Source organism: Dicentrarchus labrax, unplaced genomic scaffold (assembly GCF_905237075.1).
Source record: "Dicentrarchus labrax unplaced genomic scaffold, dlabrax2021, whole genome shotgun sequence".
NCBI lineage: Eukaryota > Metazoa > Chordata > Actinopteri > Moronidae > Dicentrarchus > Dicentrarchus labrax.
The window spans coordinates 5,508,927-5,522,281 of record NW_026136723.1 but is presented as its reverse complement, the minus strand read 5'-3'; the positions used below and the strand labels follow the sequence as shown (position 1 = coordinate 5,522,281).

The following is a 13,355-nucleotide window of genomic DNA, read 5'->3' as shown; positions in this document are numbered from 1 at the left end:
GATCTGTGTTATAAACAGTGACATCTAAGACTATCCATGCATATATTAGCTCACCCAAAAATGGGCCATAAGTATATTTGTAACACATTAGCCCATTATCCAGCCCCTCCAGGAAGTTACAATGTTTGTATAGCACCAATTCACAACAGAAGTTTTCTCAGGACACTTTCCAAATAGAGCAGGACCTGTCTAGACCGAACTCCTTATACAGATATTTACAGAGACCCAACAGTTCCCACCATGAGCAAGCACTTGGTGACAGTAGCAAGGACAGACGTCCTTTTAAGAGGCAATGTCGCAATCCCAACAATCAATACAAATTCAACCAATGCTTATGAATTATGCGTGACCTTGCAGTTTTGTCCAATCGCCACCACCACTTTTCCACAAATTTGACCATCAGTGTACCTTCCCACAAGTTCCACCAATCATAGCAATCCCCCATGCAAAACGTTGAGCCATACGTCACCAAACTTATAGCAATTTTATTCTTGCTTTAATAATTTGCCTTAGATTCGGAACTATTTTTGCATTTGTTACATTCTCCCTCAATTTCATTGCAATACATAGCAACATGCATCAGAATATTTTTAGAAAAGCCGCCCGTGAAATCAGGCAATTTAGGCCAAGAAATCCTGGAGGGACTGTCAACTTGTGCTGTTTGACTTCAGGCAGTAAGGATCATTATGAAACCAACATTAGCTACAAAAGAGGTGCAGATTTTGCATCAATACTGGCTCACAGACAGGTGAGACCATAGATGCATTTTGAAGCATAGCGAAGTATTCCTTATTCCATACTCCATAAAGTTGGACAACTATGTAATGCCTTCGCCATCCTAGGAAAAAAATAAATCCGCTTACAGAACACTACTGAATGAGAAGGGGTGAGGGTGGCATTAAGTATGTGACTCAGCTTTCCAGTCATTCCCAATTTATGCAATTTCAATACTGTTTGCAAAGAGGTGACTCATGGGTATTTTCATTCAAATATTTTGAAGTCAAAGGTCGAGGGATCCCTTTGAATATGGCCATGATAGTTTTTCCATCACAAAATTTAGCCCAACTTTGGACCATCCTGACCTGCTAGCATGGGAAGTTTAGTACCAATGAATGTGTTAGATCATATAGTTTCACACAGGACACACCCCTGGTGGTTTCCCTGCCCCGAGTCCATAAGACTGTGAACTAATAAGTAAATATTTCCTTTGACCGACACTGTGGACTATGACTAGATATTTAACTGACTTACAGTTTTGAAATGTGGATATACAGATCGTCTAGAGAAAAGATTATGGTGATCATTAGAAAAATGCCAAAACCTTGAAGACAAAGAATCTCTCATTACATAATGGCCAGATAATAGCTATTTACTTTGCAGTCTGTTATTTCCCAGAAATAACGTTGTAATTTAATAATAATTATAGGTAAAATAGAGACAGTGCTCCATTGGTCCTGATCCAAAGTCCTGAAGTATTTCAGTCAGCAGCTTAACTGAACATGGGAAAATGTGTGATTTGCCTACAGGCGAGCATAAAATATGTATGGAGAATTTACTCTCCATTAAAAAAAGAAAAATCTGGTAAAACCCAGGAATTACCACAACCATGAAATGATGCTCTACCAGCCAGACTGCCATGAAGTTTGCTGAGCAACACAACACATTCAAATTGTGGGGTACAATTAACATTACAGGCTTTGCCTTAATTTCATCAGTAGGTTGACAAATGAGTCTTTTAAGAAACAATTTATACACAAGCTCAAAAACATGAGCACAGATGTTAATGTATATTTTATAAACATTCATAAAGAAGCAATATCATACAAAAACTGAAAATCACAAGTGTTATAGGGATTCATTCATTGCATATTAAGAGAGACACGACACTGTACACATCATCGAATATTAAACCAATTGAATATAATTATGCTTTGTGTTGATTTGCTCACATAACACATTTATGTCAGCAGAGCTTTACAGAAAACTCAGAGTGGAACATGTTACTTACTTATTAAAGAAAAAGAGCCAGCCAAGTTTAAGACCGGTTCAAACCTGTGTTGCCTGGATCAGAAGATCATTTAAATCCCACTGCCATGTCCTCAGAAGATGTGTGGTTTAGTCTGAACCAGGTCCTGTGTGCGGTAGAAATCACCCAAACTCCTGTAGAGGTCAGTGTGTCTAAGGTTTAACTTAAACCTGCCCAGGGGCGGGTCTAGAGAAATATTTATGGGGTGTTCAGAGGCTGGCATAGGAGACTTTAAGGGGTGGCAGAAATATATGCTGACTTAATCAATATTTTAAGCAATATTTGCTTGGAAAAGCCCCCAAATGAAGATATGAAAAACATTACATTATTGTGGCACATTAGTAAAGCACTGAATATGAATATCTAAAGGTGACATTAAAAATCAATAGACTGCTTTATTTCCAAACATTTCTCCCTAATATGCATTTTTTCATTGGACTTAAGCCCATCACATCCAGAATGTGGCCATAACAGATCATTAAGGGTGAGAATCTCCTTAACTGTGCCTCACTAACTGCATTTACCTGTACTGACTAATTGTACATCAAAGTGGAAACGTCAACAACAGTGGAAACATTGCAGAACACGATTCCAATCACAATGACATCAGTAATATTGCAGCAGCACAGATGGGATAATAATTATATTACCCCAGTGCATGCTGGTTAGCAGTCAAACATTGCAGTGTGTTTCCACCAAAGGTTCATAAACTGGTTCTGTTCATTTTTTTAAACGTGCTCCGAGCGTTTAAAAATTAGGTGCACAAACCAGAACGGAACGCCTTTCATGTTGGTGGGAAACCAGTGCACTCATGGATGTATTAAGCTCTCATAATACATCCATGTGTGTACTACATAATGATAACATTGTTGTGTTGGTTTTGACGCAGCAATTAGGTCCAGTTTAGAATGCAGCTGTGTTTTAAACTCTTTGTAAACCGCAGCTAAACTGAGCCACTCATTTGTGGACAACAATTTCCCAAAGCCAGAGAGCAGAAGGCATAAAGACCACCTGACATTTTAAAGACATGCATTTTAGGACAATGCTTCTAGCAGTGGAACAAGGATCTGTTATTCTGGTCCATAAGATTACTCAGACCATCTATCCTGCATGCTGAGTGACATTACAGTGCTAGTCATGAGTACATTTTTTTTCCTTATCTGCAGAATCGATGTATATGAATTATTACATAAATGTCACTCAGAGCTCAGGAACACTCGATGAGAAGAAAAATAAATGTGGATGGTCATTACGTTTAGGTGGCTATGAGTGTTTAATGTACAATGTAAGGTGATGCTGTAGAGTTGATTCTGTCATACTTTGCCAGAGGATAAGACAATAACCTATTTGCAGCTGCCTAACACTGTACATAGCAGCTTGGATTTTAATGATGACACAACATTAGACAAAGCAGTTCCAGACACCAGCATATCGTTAGACAAACCGCTAAGCAAATGGCAAAGGAAGACCAGTCCTCTTCGTGTTACGGTTACCCTCCAGGACAGTTCACAGTTTTGCTGTGCAGATGAGAAGGAGGCAGCAGCTCAGGGTTTACTGGGGGAGCGAGAGGTGAACACTCCCGAAGCCTCCAGCATGGTCTTTCTTCTTGCCGTCTCTTTGGCCACATTGTGGTTGAGTCTCCTCAGACGTTCCTGGAGACAGGATATTTAGGTTATGTTGCAGCTTGCATATTGTTTTTTAGCTTGTGTGTTTCTCTGTTTTTAAACTTAAACAGTTTGTAATTATGGTGGTGATACTAACCATCATAGCAGTATAGTGGTAATATATGTGGTAATACTATTTTTAGCGGTAGTAATGTCAGTGGTGGTAGTAGTAGTTATAATAGTAGCAGTGAATAGTAGTAAAGGTAGCAGTATAAGCAGCACCACCAGCTGTGTAGAATATAGCATATTAAAGACTATAGTATAGATTATAATAGTGAAGAACCCATCCAGACATGTATTAAAGCTGCAGATGGTAAAAATCAGGTTCCTCTGGCTCTTCCTTATTTTCATAAAGTAACCTACTGCAGCTTTAAAAGATAGATAAAGTCTGCTTGGAACAATAATGTGTGTGATGTTTTTCTGCAAAAAAGTATAATTTCCACATCAAATTACTTAAAAAGTTATCTCCTCCCCCTACCTCAATAAAACTTCTAGAATCTATGAATATGTAAATGTTGTTCATTTCTAAAGTTTTGCTGCTGGACACAAGATGTCTCCTCCGTCACTGTAAAGTCCATTCTCAGTGGATGTGCACCGGTGGCTTCAAGTTTCTACATCACACTGTACAAGTTGATACTGGACCAGAAAGGCAGGCAAACATTTGGAGTTGTCCACCAGATATATGCACCAGAGGTCCAATATTCAGTTTTAAAATAGCTGGGTCTTTAGCTGCTAAATGCTTCACTGTGTTCACTGGCTAGTCTCAGCTGTGTCTTGCAGATTGCTGCTGAGCAGGTAGTACAGTAGGTTTTTACAGGGAGCTTTTTCACTGAAAACAGCTGCCTGCTGGGGAGCTGCAGAGGTGTTGCTCTCTGCGGGTCTGTCACTACGAGCAACACCTTTCACATGATGACACATTGTTAATTGTTGATTTAGTGCAGCTTTAAGAACTCGGAGAGGAAGTTACACACCAAAGACTTGCCACTGACCTGAGCATTCTGCAGTATGTTGTTTACCAACACTACTCTACGTCTTGCATTCAGCAGCTTCTTTACATAAGGGTCCAGGTCTAGAGCCACCTTCTGATGTTCATTTATCCTGCATAACTCTGCAAACAATGTACATGACAACACACAAGACCAAAACAAAGGTTAGCAAACACATGCTATTTTATGTACTCATGTACCGGAATTTAGTATTTTTTAATTTTTATTTTTTAAAGATATTGGCCACTTAATACAAAAAAAACCACCTGAGTCAGGAATTTAAGAGAAATTATACAGCAAATTACCTGTGGCCAGATTGTCTATATGTTCTCTTAATTCTACCTGGCTTTCTCTGCAAAGAATAGAATAATCACATTAATCCAAAGGAAACACAGATGATACAAAATAGAGAATGCAGTGAAATATAAGTGCAAACCCTTTGAGCAGGTTAGTGTTTATTCATCATTTAAAAATATAACATTAAATCAAAATGACAACGGTAGTCTTTCAGGTTATCAATACCAATGCTTAAACACTCCAGGGCAACAATAAAGGCTAATTATACCAGTGGGAGAGTTGGCTGAGATGTATTTAAAGAAGTAACATCTCCATAGACAGCCATTTTGACATGAAACAGTAGGGTAAACACAGATGCTGCCAGTGATACTTAACCCTAACCCTAACCCTAATTACGGTTCTGTTCCATTCAGGTTCTTTCTTATGCAGTATTTTTTTGTAGTAGTGTTTTGTAAGCTGCTGGTAATTCAATTTCCCCGCGGGAGTCATCCCAAAAGGCTCAATAAAGAGAAGTCTAAGTCTGGGGTCGAACAGTCAGGGTGCCTTTCACTGGAAAAGCTCTGCTATACTAAATGGAACAGAACCATAATCATTATTATTGGTAACACCCGTGTTTATCCTACTTTTTAATGCCAAAATGGCTGCTGTGAAAAAGGTCTACTGTGAATTATAAAATAATAAACAGCACCGGGTCGACGTATTCTGCAAAGTCACGAGACTGTCAAGGGACTGGCAGCAGCCGTGCGTCATTAAATAATATCAATTCAGCTGCAATAAGGAATTCCAATGTACCTGACTGAGTGGACATGCAGGTCGAGCTGCTGGATAGCTGGTTTCAGGAGGTCGAGCAACCCCTCGGCAATAACATCTTTACCTGAAGAAGTCTCTACTAACGCCGCCGCAGCCATTTTAGTAAATCATCAACACAGCTAGGGCGGAAGTTACGACCCCGTGACGTCATAAGAACCTCTCCATTTTCTTCCAGAGAGTAGTCCGCTTAGCTAGCAGCACCATTTTGGGGAGACACATCGCCAAACCGTGTCTCTGGCATTGTACATTAATTCTGAAAAAAGACACTAGAGTTAGCTAATTTCTTGTGCAGGGTTTAATTAGGAAGCTAGCATATTATAGATTAGATTTAAACAAAAGAATATAAGGACGCCCTACACGGTCGCACAAGGCTGCTACTAGCTAGCTACCGACGCTAACTCTAGCTGGCTGTAAGGCTTTTCTCCACCGACGCAACGTTCACTGTAAGTAAAAATGGTTATTTTAGACCTTTGAATTCTGAGTGAGCTTCTTACATACAAATAAGTGTATCTAGAGTTAATAATAGCAGATGATGGGCCTATTTAAAGTCGAGGTCCGCCCAGCTAACTTGTCTATTATTAATTTTGTAAAGGGTGCGCTGTATTCTCAAAGTATCTCACTAAATGAATGTTCCTGACAGATTCAGTCGTGTGTGTTGAGTATCGAGGCATTCATGTAACCACAGAGTACTGATTAACTAGTACTGCTTAATCTGGAGCGGAGGAAATGAACACAAACAGTGGCACTAATGATATATGGCCTGGCAGCTGTTGACCTACTCAGTTGTTTTACTAATGGTAATTGCACAGACCCCACCATCTTGTGATTAGGTTCACAGTACAGTAGTATAGTTTTGGTTAACTGAAGGATTAAAAAAAAAAAAAAGCTGCAGGAGGTCATTTTTTATTTTTTAAAAAAAAAAACAACTTTTTTTTAATTGTTGAAACTTTCACTATTGTGTGAAACAATCAGTTCCTCTGGCTCCTCCTAGTGCTCCTAATGGCATTTGTAACAACCCACCGGGCCTGAATGAAAACAACCAATCAGAGCCGAGAAAGATGGGAAGATGTTTTGTGTTGGATGCTTAAAGAGGGGAATTCTTGCAAATGCCATTAGGAGCACTAACACGCAACAATCAGCTATCTTCAAGTCACCATCCCAAAGCATGTTTGTGTTGGCTCTAGGCTCTGTTTGATGGTTTTCGTTATCATTAGGAGATGTAGAATGAGCCAGAGGAACCTGATTTTCTCATTAACTACGGTCGGGATATGGTGAAAATTTTACAAACTTCTTTTGTGAGAGTTACCTACTGCACTTTTAATGCAGTGACTATGATTTCCCACCATCTTTTGTCTGGATGTTAATATATGCATACATTCTTTTCAACATAATAGACCCTTTTCACAGCAGCCATTTTGATGTGACATAGTAGGGTGAACACAGGCATTACCAATGATACTAATGCCTTGGTCACACTACATGGCTTTTAAAGGCTCAGATCGGCGTGCTGTTCACAATACAAAGCTATCTGTCATTTAATCTTGCACCTTGAAGTCGTGTTTTTCACACTACCTGACAGAACAGCAACAGGAGGTTGCACACTACCAGATCTTTCACTGAGTAATTCCACTGTCTGTCAGGTTTCCCAGCTACGTTTCATCCGGAGTCTTTAATATTACAGGTACATCGTGTTTAATTAGCAAAGTAGTTTTAAAAAGTGCACACAAAAGGCAACCATTTACAGCATACTGCTGTTAGAAACTGAATACAATAAGCTGATAATTAGCCTGATCAGTCAGTAATTATTACATGCACCAAACTCCCTTTTAAGAAATATCACATTTTAATAGTTCCTTACTTGTCCATAAATGCACGTAACTCCAGAAACACAAGATAAAGGGTGTCATATGTCAGCTGTCTTCTTGTCAATTTGGCATCAATATAATCTATAAAATTAAGTGTATTCAGTACAACTGTTACATTTTGTCTCCTTAACGGGCTCAGCCTCCGTTGTAGCTGCACTCTTTCAATGTGAGGCGGGCCGTTTTGATAGTTAATATTTCTCGCTAAAATAAGTGCTAATTGGTGGATCAGATACTGGCCGAACTGAACACACTCACTTACAACATTTGATGTAATGTTAAGCCAAATGTTCACTCAGATACCATAAGTTGTTAGAAATTTTGAGTTCACATTGTTTTATTTTCTGTCCCGTCTATTCCCAGGAGCCTGCAAGCGAAGTCTTCCAAAATGAGCGCACCCTCCTCCCAAAAAGTCGTCCTGAAAAGCACCACCAAAGTGTCCCTAAATGAGCGGTGAGGCGCCACGCACCCTGTCAGCAGTTAGACACCAGATGCAAGGGCCAGCCTTGGCTTGTGAAGGGTCTAGTGCTCCCTACGGAAGGCTACTGTTGGGGACCGGACCCGACATGGATGCTATTCTGACTGTCCCCAGTGTGTGCACTGCTCACTCAACTTTCCCGTCAACATTTGTTGGTGCTCCAGAGATTAATGTGGTTGTAACACAGAGCAGAGGGAGCTTGCCTGGTTCAAATATCTTGTGTGAGCAGTGCACACATGTAGACAAGGGGAGATGGTAGTGGTCATACTTGGTAAGCCTTGGTAAGCCTATGCTGGACCAGACCACTGTCCTACAAAAGCCATGGCACTCCTGCTCCCTGTTACTTGCACAGCACAGTATACATCAAGTATACGCCTTGAAAGGGGCGAGGAAGGCTTAAGCTAAACCAGGGAGATGGGGCACCTCTTAATGCTTTGTGCCTCTCAGACTTTTCTCTCTCAAACCAGTGGAAGTGAAGCACATACTCTTTCATCATCCTCTCCTGTCATTGTCTTTCTCCTCTCCGCTCCAAGTCTATTAAAGACCAGGCACTCAGTCCTAGCTTGGACGTGACAATGAGCTCCCCTTTCCCCCCTCCCATCTCTCCTTCCCTGCTCTCAGTCACTCGGTGGTTTAACCACTAGTCACGGTCCATGCTGTAAGTGGCTGGGTGGCCAAGCACTCCTCGCGCCCGGGGCCTCTGCTGCTGCTGCATGACGACACCCCAGCCAGTCAGCTGGAGGCCTGTAAGTGGCAAATCGTGCTCCTCTTCTGGCACCTCCTCTCTGCTTCTGTCCTTCAGTCTGTCTTCTAAGTTTCTTTATCTTGGTTTTCCTTTTCTTTTGTGCTTGTTTGAACACACACTAAATTCAACTATGAATCATTCTGGTTTGTCTTATGATTGAGAGAGAAAATGAGTGCCTGCAAGTGGAACTTACATGACAAAAGAGCCAGCACAGTCTGTGTGGCTGCATCCATAATATGAGAAATGACTTGATGTGGAACCCTGCTCCCTCCTCCTCCTCTTTATATCCCCTGTCCCCTTCTTTTACTTCCTCCCTCTTTTTTCCCTCCCACCTCTAAAGCTTCACTAACATGCTGAAGAACAAGCAGCCCACTGCGGTAAGCATTCGAGCCACCATGCAACAGCAGCATTTGGCCAGTGCCCGTAATCGCCGGCTGGCCCAGCAGATGGAAAACCGGCCCTCAGTGCAAGCAGCTCTGAATCACAAGCAGGTGAGGGCAAAGATCAGACCGAGCCACCTGCACCAATACTGTTTGACTCTCTGTTGTCTTCTACATGTATATTAGTCCTCTCAAATAAGACAGAAAAAGTGGTATATTTCATGAGTGAACTGTAGCTACATCCTGCGTGAGATGTTAATGGGAGCTACCTACCCTTCACCAAAGGAGGACAGTGTAACATCTAGTAGCTAAAGACCCAGATATTTATCTCAAAGTCCAGTCTAAATAATGTGAAATTAGTTGCCACTGAATTGTTTTCATACCTTTATACTATGGCTGAGGCACGTCTGTCCACAGATGTTGGAGAACGGTCACACATAGCGAAATCATCATTGGCGACTATTCTGTGCGAGTGAGGGGCAAAAGAAGAGTTCAATGCTTAAACCGTACTTGGACTTTAAGTAGCAGCCTCAGCCAATGGTAAATCTGTGTGTGGGGCTGACCCCTAAAACAGACTACAAACCAACCAAATGATTTCCATGTGCCACATTATGCCACAGTAGGTATACTTAAGAGAGCAGGAGGAGCCTGCATTGGCATATGTGTGACTGTACCCTTGCAATTTAAGTAGTTGTGTGGCTGACTCATCAAGCTTTTGCCTGTAGTAAACAGACTTAGTGGGGATCCAGCCCTGCATTAAAACAGCATGGGGCTGTGTTTGTTGATTCTGCTGAGACAGTAAAACACGATCCAGGAAGTCCGGGTGGTTTGACTGATTTATGCATTTAAAGTAGGGCTGCACAATTAATCTGAATATTATTGAAATCGCAATATCAATATCACAGAAGCTGCATTTGATAAAATGTGACAAACCGCATTATAATGAAGCACTGTAGAGCTGCAGAGATGCCTGCTCTTCTAATCTTGTTCTCCAGATGTAAGAATATAATGTTTAGTACAGATCCCAACAGAGTTGAACATAACATGATTTCAATTTTGAAAGTTAATGATACAAAAATGATCATTCCCCCACTAATCGGGAATCATATCGCAATATCTGTCAGACAATTTCAAAGTTTATCAGATACCAAAACAAGCCACAGCGGTTTATGATACTTGAAATAGTTATCATGGCGGCAACTATTATGTCTTTGGTCTCAACAATTGCAATTCTAATAGTGAATGCAGCGCTTTGCCAGATAAAATTGTGTTGTGTTGAAGCTGGTGTAGCTTTTTCGCTGGAGCCCTGCATCCACGGATTCAAATGAACTTGAAGTTGGTAGTTTTTTCACACAGAGGTCCTCTGAGCCCAGCGTCACTGTAACCACCACCTGTCGGATTACTGTTCCTCTCAATTGCCCGCCTTGTTTGTTCAGCTTAAATTTGTCATAACTGCATCCATGAATATCTTGTGTCAGAGCCTGAAGCAGCGCCTGGGGAAGAGCAACATCCAGGCCAGGCTGGGCCGGCCCATTGGGGCCCTGATGCGCGGAGGAGCTGTCGGTGGCAGAGGTGGGATGCGGGGGATGACCAGGGGAGGCCTCAGAGGACGAGCCAGAGGAGGCGCAATGAGAGGAGCACTGTCCATGAGAGGTGTGTATCCACAACCTTGCATAGTATCTCCCCTGTGAATATGGCTCCGAATCCAACTGCATGCTCAAGCTGTTGCAGGGCTGTGCCTTTTCTCCGTTTACTGGGTTTGCATTGAGTGATGTCATTTTGTGTTGCACAGGGAAGCGAGTGCTTACAGGCGGCCCCATGCGAGGCCGTGGCGCTGCTGGCCGTCTGGCAATGCGTAGAGGAGGCCGCCACCGCGGAGGAGTTGCTGGCAGAGGAGGAGCTCTGTCCCGAGGAGCAGCACGGGGGGGAGTAGCCCGAGGTCAGGGACTGATCTTGTATTTTCTCTTATTTTAAAAAAAAAAAAAAGCAATCCTTATTGTATATTGTTTATACAATTTGTTTCATATTTTGTGAACTTTCCTGCTTATTGACTTACGGTACTTGCTTTCATCCATTTCCATTTTTCTAATACTGTTTATTGTTATGCACCAGCATACCAAGGTATATTTATTGCATGTGAAAACCTACTGGCAGTGAACCCCAATTCTCATACTCAAGTGTGGAAAAAAATTGTACTTCTTACTTTTCGCTGCAGTAGGTAATTTATTTTTTTATTATATATATTTTTTGTCATAGGCTGAAGCTAAAGGAGACATTATAAATAGAAAAAAATGTACTGTCTCTAGATCAGTGCTATCCAGTCACCATTGCTGTGTCTTTTGGGTTTTTTTTGTCCAACAGGCCGCGGTGGACTGCGCGGGCGAGGTGGTTTCGCTGGCCGAGGGGGGCGCGGCCGTGGGCGGGGCAGAGGCGTCGGCAGACCAGTCGTGACCCGCGAACAGCTGGACAACCAGCTGGACGCCTACATGTCAAAGACCAAAGGTCACCTGGATGCTGAACTGGACGCCTACATGGCCCAGGCAGACCCAGACAGCATGGAGTGATGCTGAAGGACTCTGAAGCAGAAGCACACTGCGGAACTGCACAGCTGAACTCACACATACCGTGTAGTGTATTTTATACCAGATCGATGTGCTGAGAAATGATTGTGTTACTAAGTTAGATGAGTGGTGACCCAGGACTCTTAGCTTTGAACAGCAGGAAAATCACCTGAATGTGCTTCGACCTCCATTCGATCCTGCATCAACCCGCTCCTGCAAAACCTTTTTAATTCTGGAATAACTGTGTGAAGGGACCTTTTTAAAATATTAACGAACCCTGCTGTCTATAGATTTGTGTTTTTTGTTTTTTTATTTTTTATATATGACCTGAGAAACACTTAAAACAGATATCTGTAATGGCTTAAAATTGGTGACGGTCCAGGAGATGAGGTGTGTTGAATTCCATTATTTTTTTTTTTTTTTTTAATTAGATTTTAGCGTTGCTGTACTCAGATCTTTTGGGATTCATTAATTTGTCTGTCTTGGAATCATTTGCAATTCAAGACATTTCTAAATTATTTGTTTAAAAAAAAAAGTTTTAAGCCAAGTACCCATTTGTCTTTGTATTTAAAAGATGTAGAAGTTCTTTTGTTTCTCTGTATCTTCCACCCGTCAGCACTCCTCAGTGCAGCGCTGGCACTCTTAACTTGTACTTGAGAGCATTTGTATGACGTTACCCAAAGCAAGTAAAATAGGTTTTAATTAAAATGGAAATTGTGATTTCCCTAATTGTGTCTACTGTATGAATTTCCCTTGAGTAAAATGTTGACCACAGATCAAATGAAGTGAGTTGAAATGTTGTTTATCTCAGAGTGAACAATTAAATCAGTCAGTAATGGCAAAGTCAAAAAGAAGAGCTCAAATGTGGTACTTCCACAGTGGATGTAGACAGATGTTGGCGGAGATTCCCAACCTTATTGACTCCTTGAAGGTCCAGTGTGTAGGATGTAGTGGCATCTAATGGTGTATCCCCTTCCATGTGTGAAAGGGAAAAACTACAGTGGCTAAGAAATGTGTGGAAAACAAACAGCCCTTTCTAGAGCCAGTGTTTCGTTTGGCCATTCTGGGCTTCTGTATAAAAAGGGCGGTTCAATATTGCAGCCTCTGAGGACGTTCCCTCTGTAGGTAAAAACAGCTCATTATGAGGTAATGAAAACACAATGATTCCTATTTTCAGGTGATTATACACTAATGAAAACATAGCTATTAATATTATATTTCATTTCTGACAATAGATCCTCCTAAATGTTACACACTGGAGCTTTAAAGCGACTACTTTTGACCCATCATTAGTTGTATATGTGTACGTCTTATTTCAATCATTAGAGGCCTGAAAAGGCAAAAAAAATTTAAAAAGCATAAAATTGTAGTGTAAATGGTTTGTCTGTTGGCCTATCTTGATGAAAAATTATGTGACTTGGATGTTCCAGATCACTCGGATTGGGAAGCTTCCAAACCAGAGTGTTTTATGTTTCTTGGCTCTGATTGATTATTTTCTTTTATGCCGGGTGGATTCTAGGAGGAGCCAGAGGAACCTGATCTGTCT

General features: G+C 41.3%; 2 protein-coding genes across 2 annotated transcripts; one reads left to right on the top strand and one right to left on the bottom strand.

Moving 5' to 3' along the window:
• Positions 1-1,746: 1,746 nt before the first annotated feature.
• snapin (SNAP associated protein) lies at positions 1,747-5,922 on the bottom strand. The gene is made up of 4 exons (XM_051391006.1): positions 5,766-5,922; positions 4,982-5,028; positions 4,680-4,798; positions 1,747-3,678 (listed from the first exon to the last, which is right to left on the bottom strand). Exons 1-4 carry the CDS (start codon positions 5,879-5,881, stop codon positions 3,571-3,573), a joined length of 390 nt encoding a protein of 129 aa, XP_051246966.1. The 5' UTR covers positions 5,882-5,922; the 3' UTR covers positions 1,747-3,570.
• Positions 5,923-5,963: 41 nt separating this feature from the next.
• On the top strand, positions 5,964-12,538 carry chtopa (chromatin target of PRMT1a). The gene is made up of 6 exons (XM_051390967.1): positions 5,964-6,226; positions 8,009-8,098; positions 9,209-9,359; positions 10,727-10,901; positions 11,041-11,187; positions 11,610-12,538. Exons 2-6 carry the CDS (start codon positions 8,034-8,036, stop codon positions 11,810-11,812), a joined length of 741 nt encoding a protein of 246 aa, XP_051246927.1. The 5' UTR covers positions 5,964-6,226; positions 8,009-8,033; the 3' UTR covers positions 11,813-12,538.
• Positions 12,539-13,355: the final 817 nt, after the last annotated feature.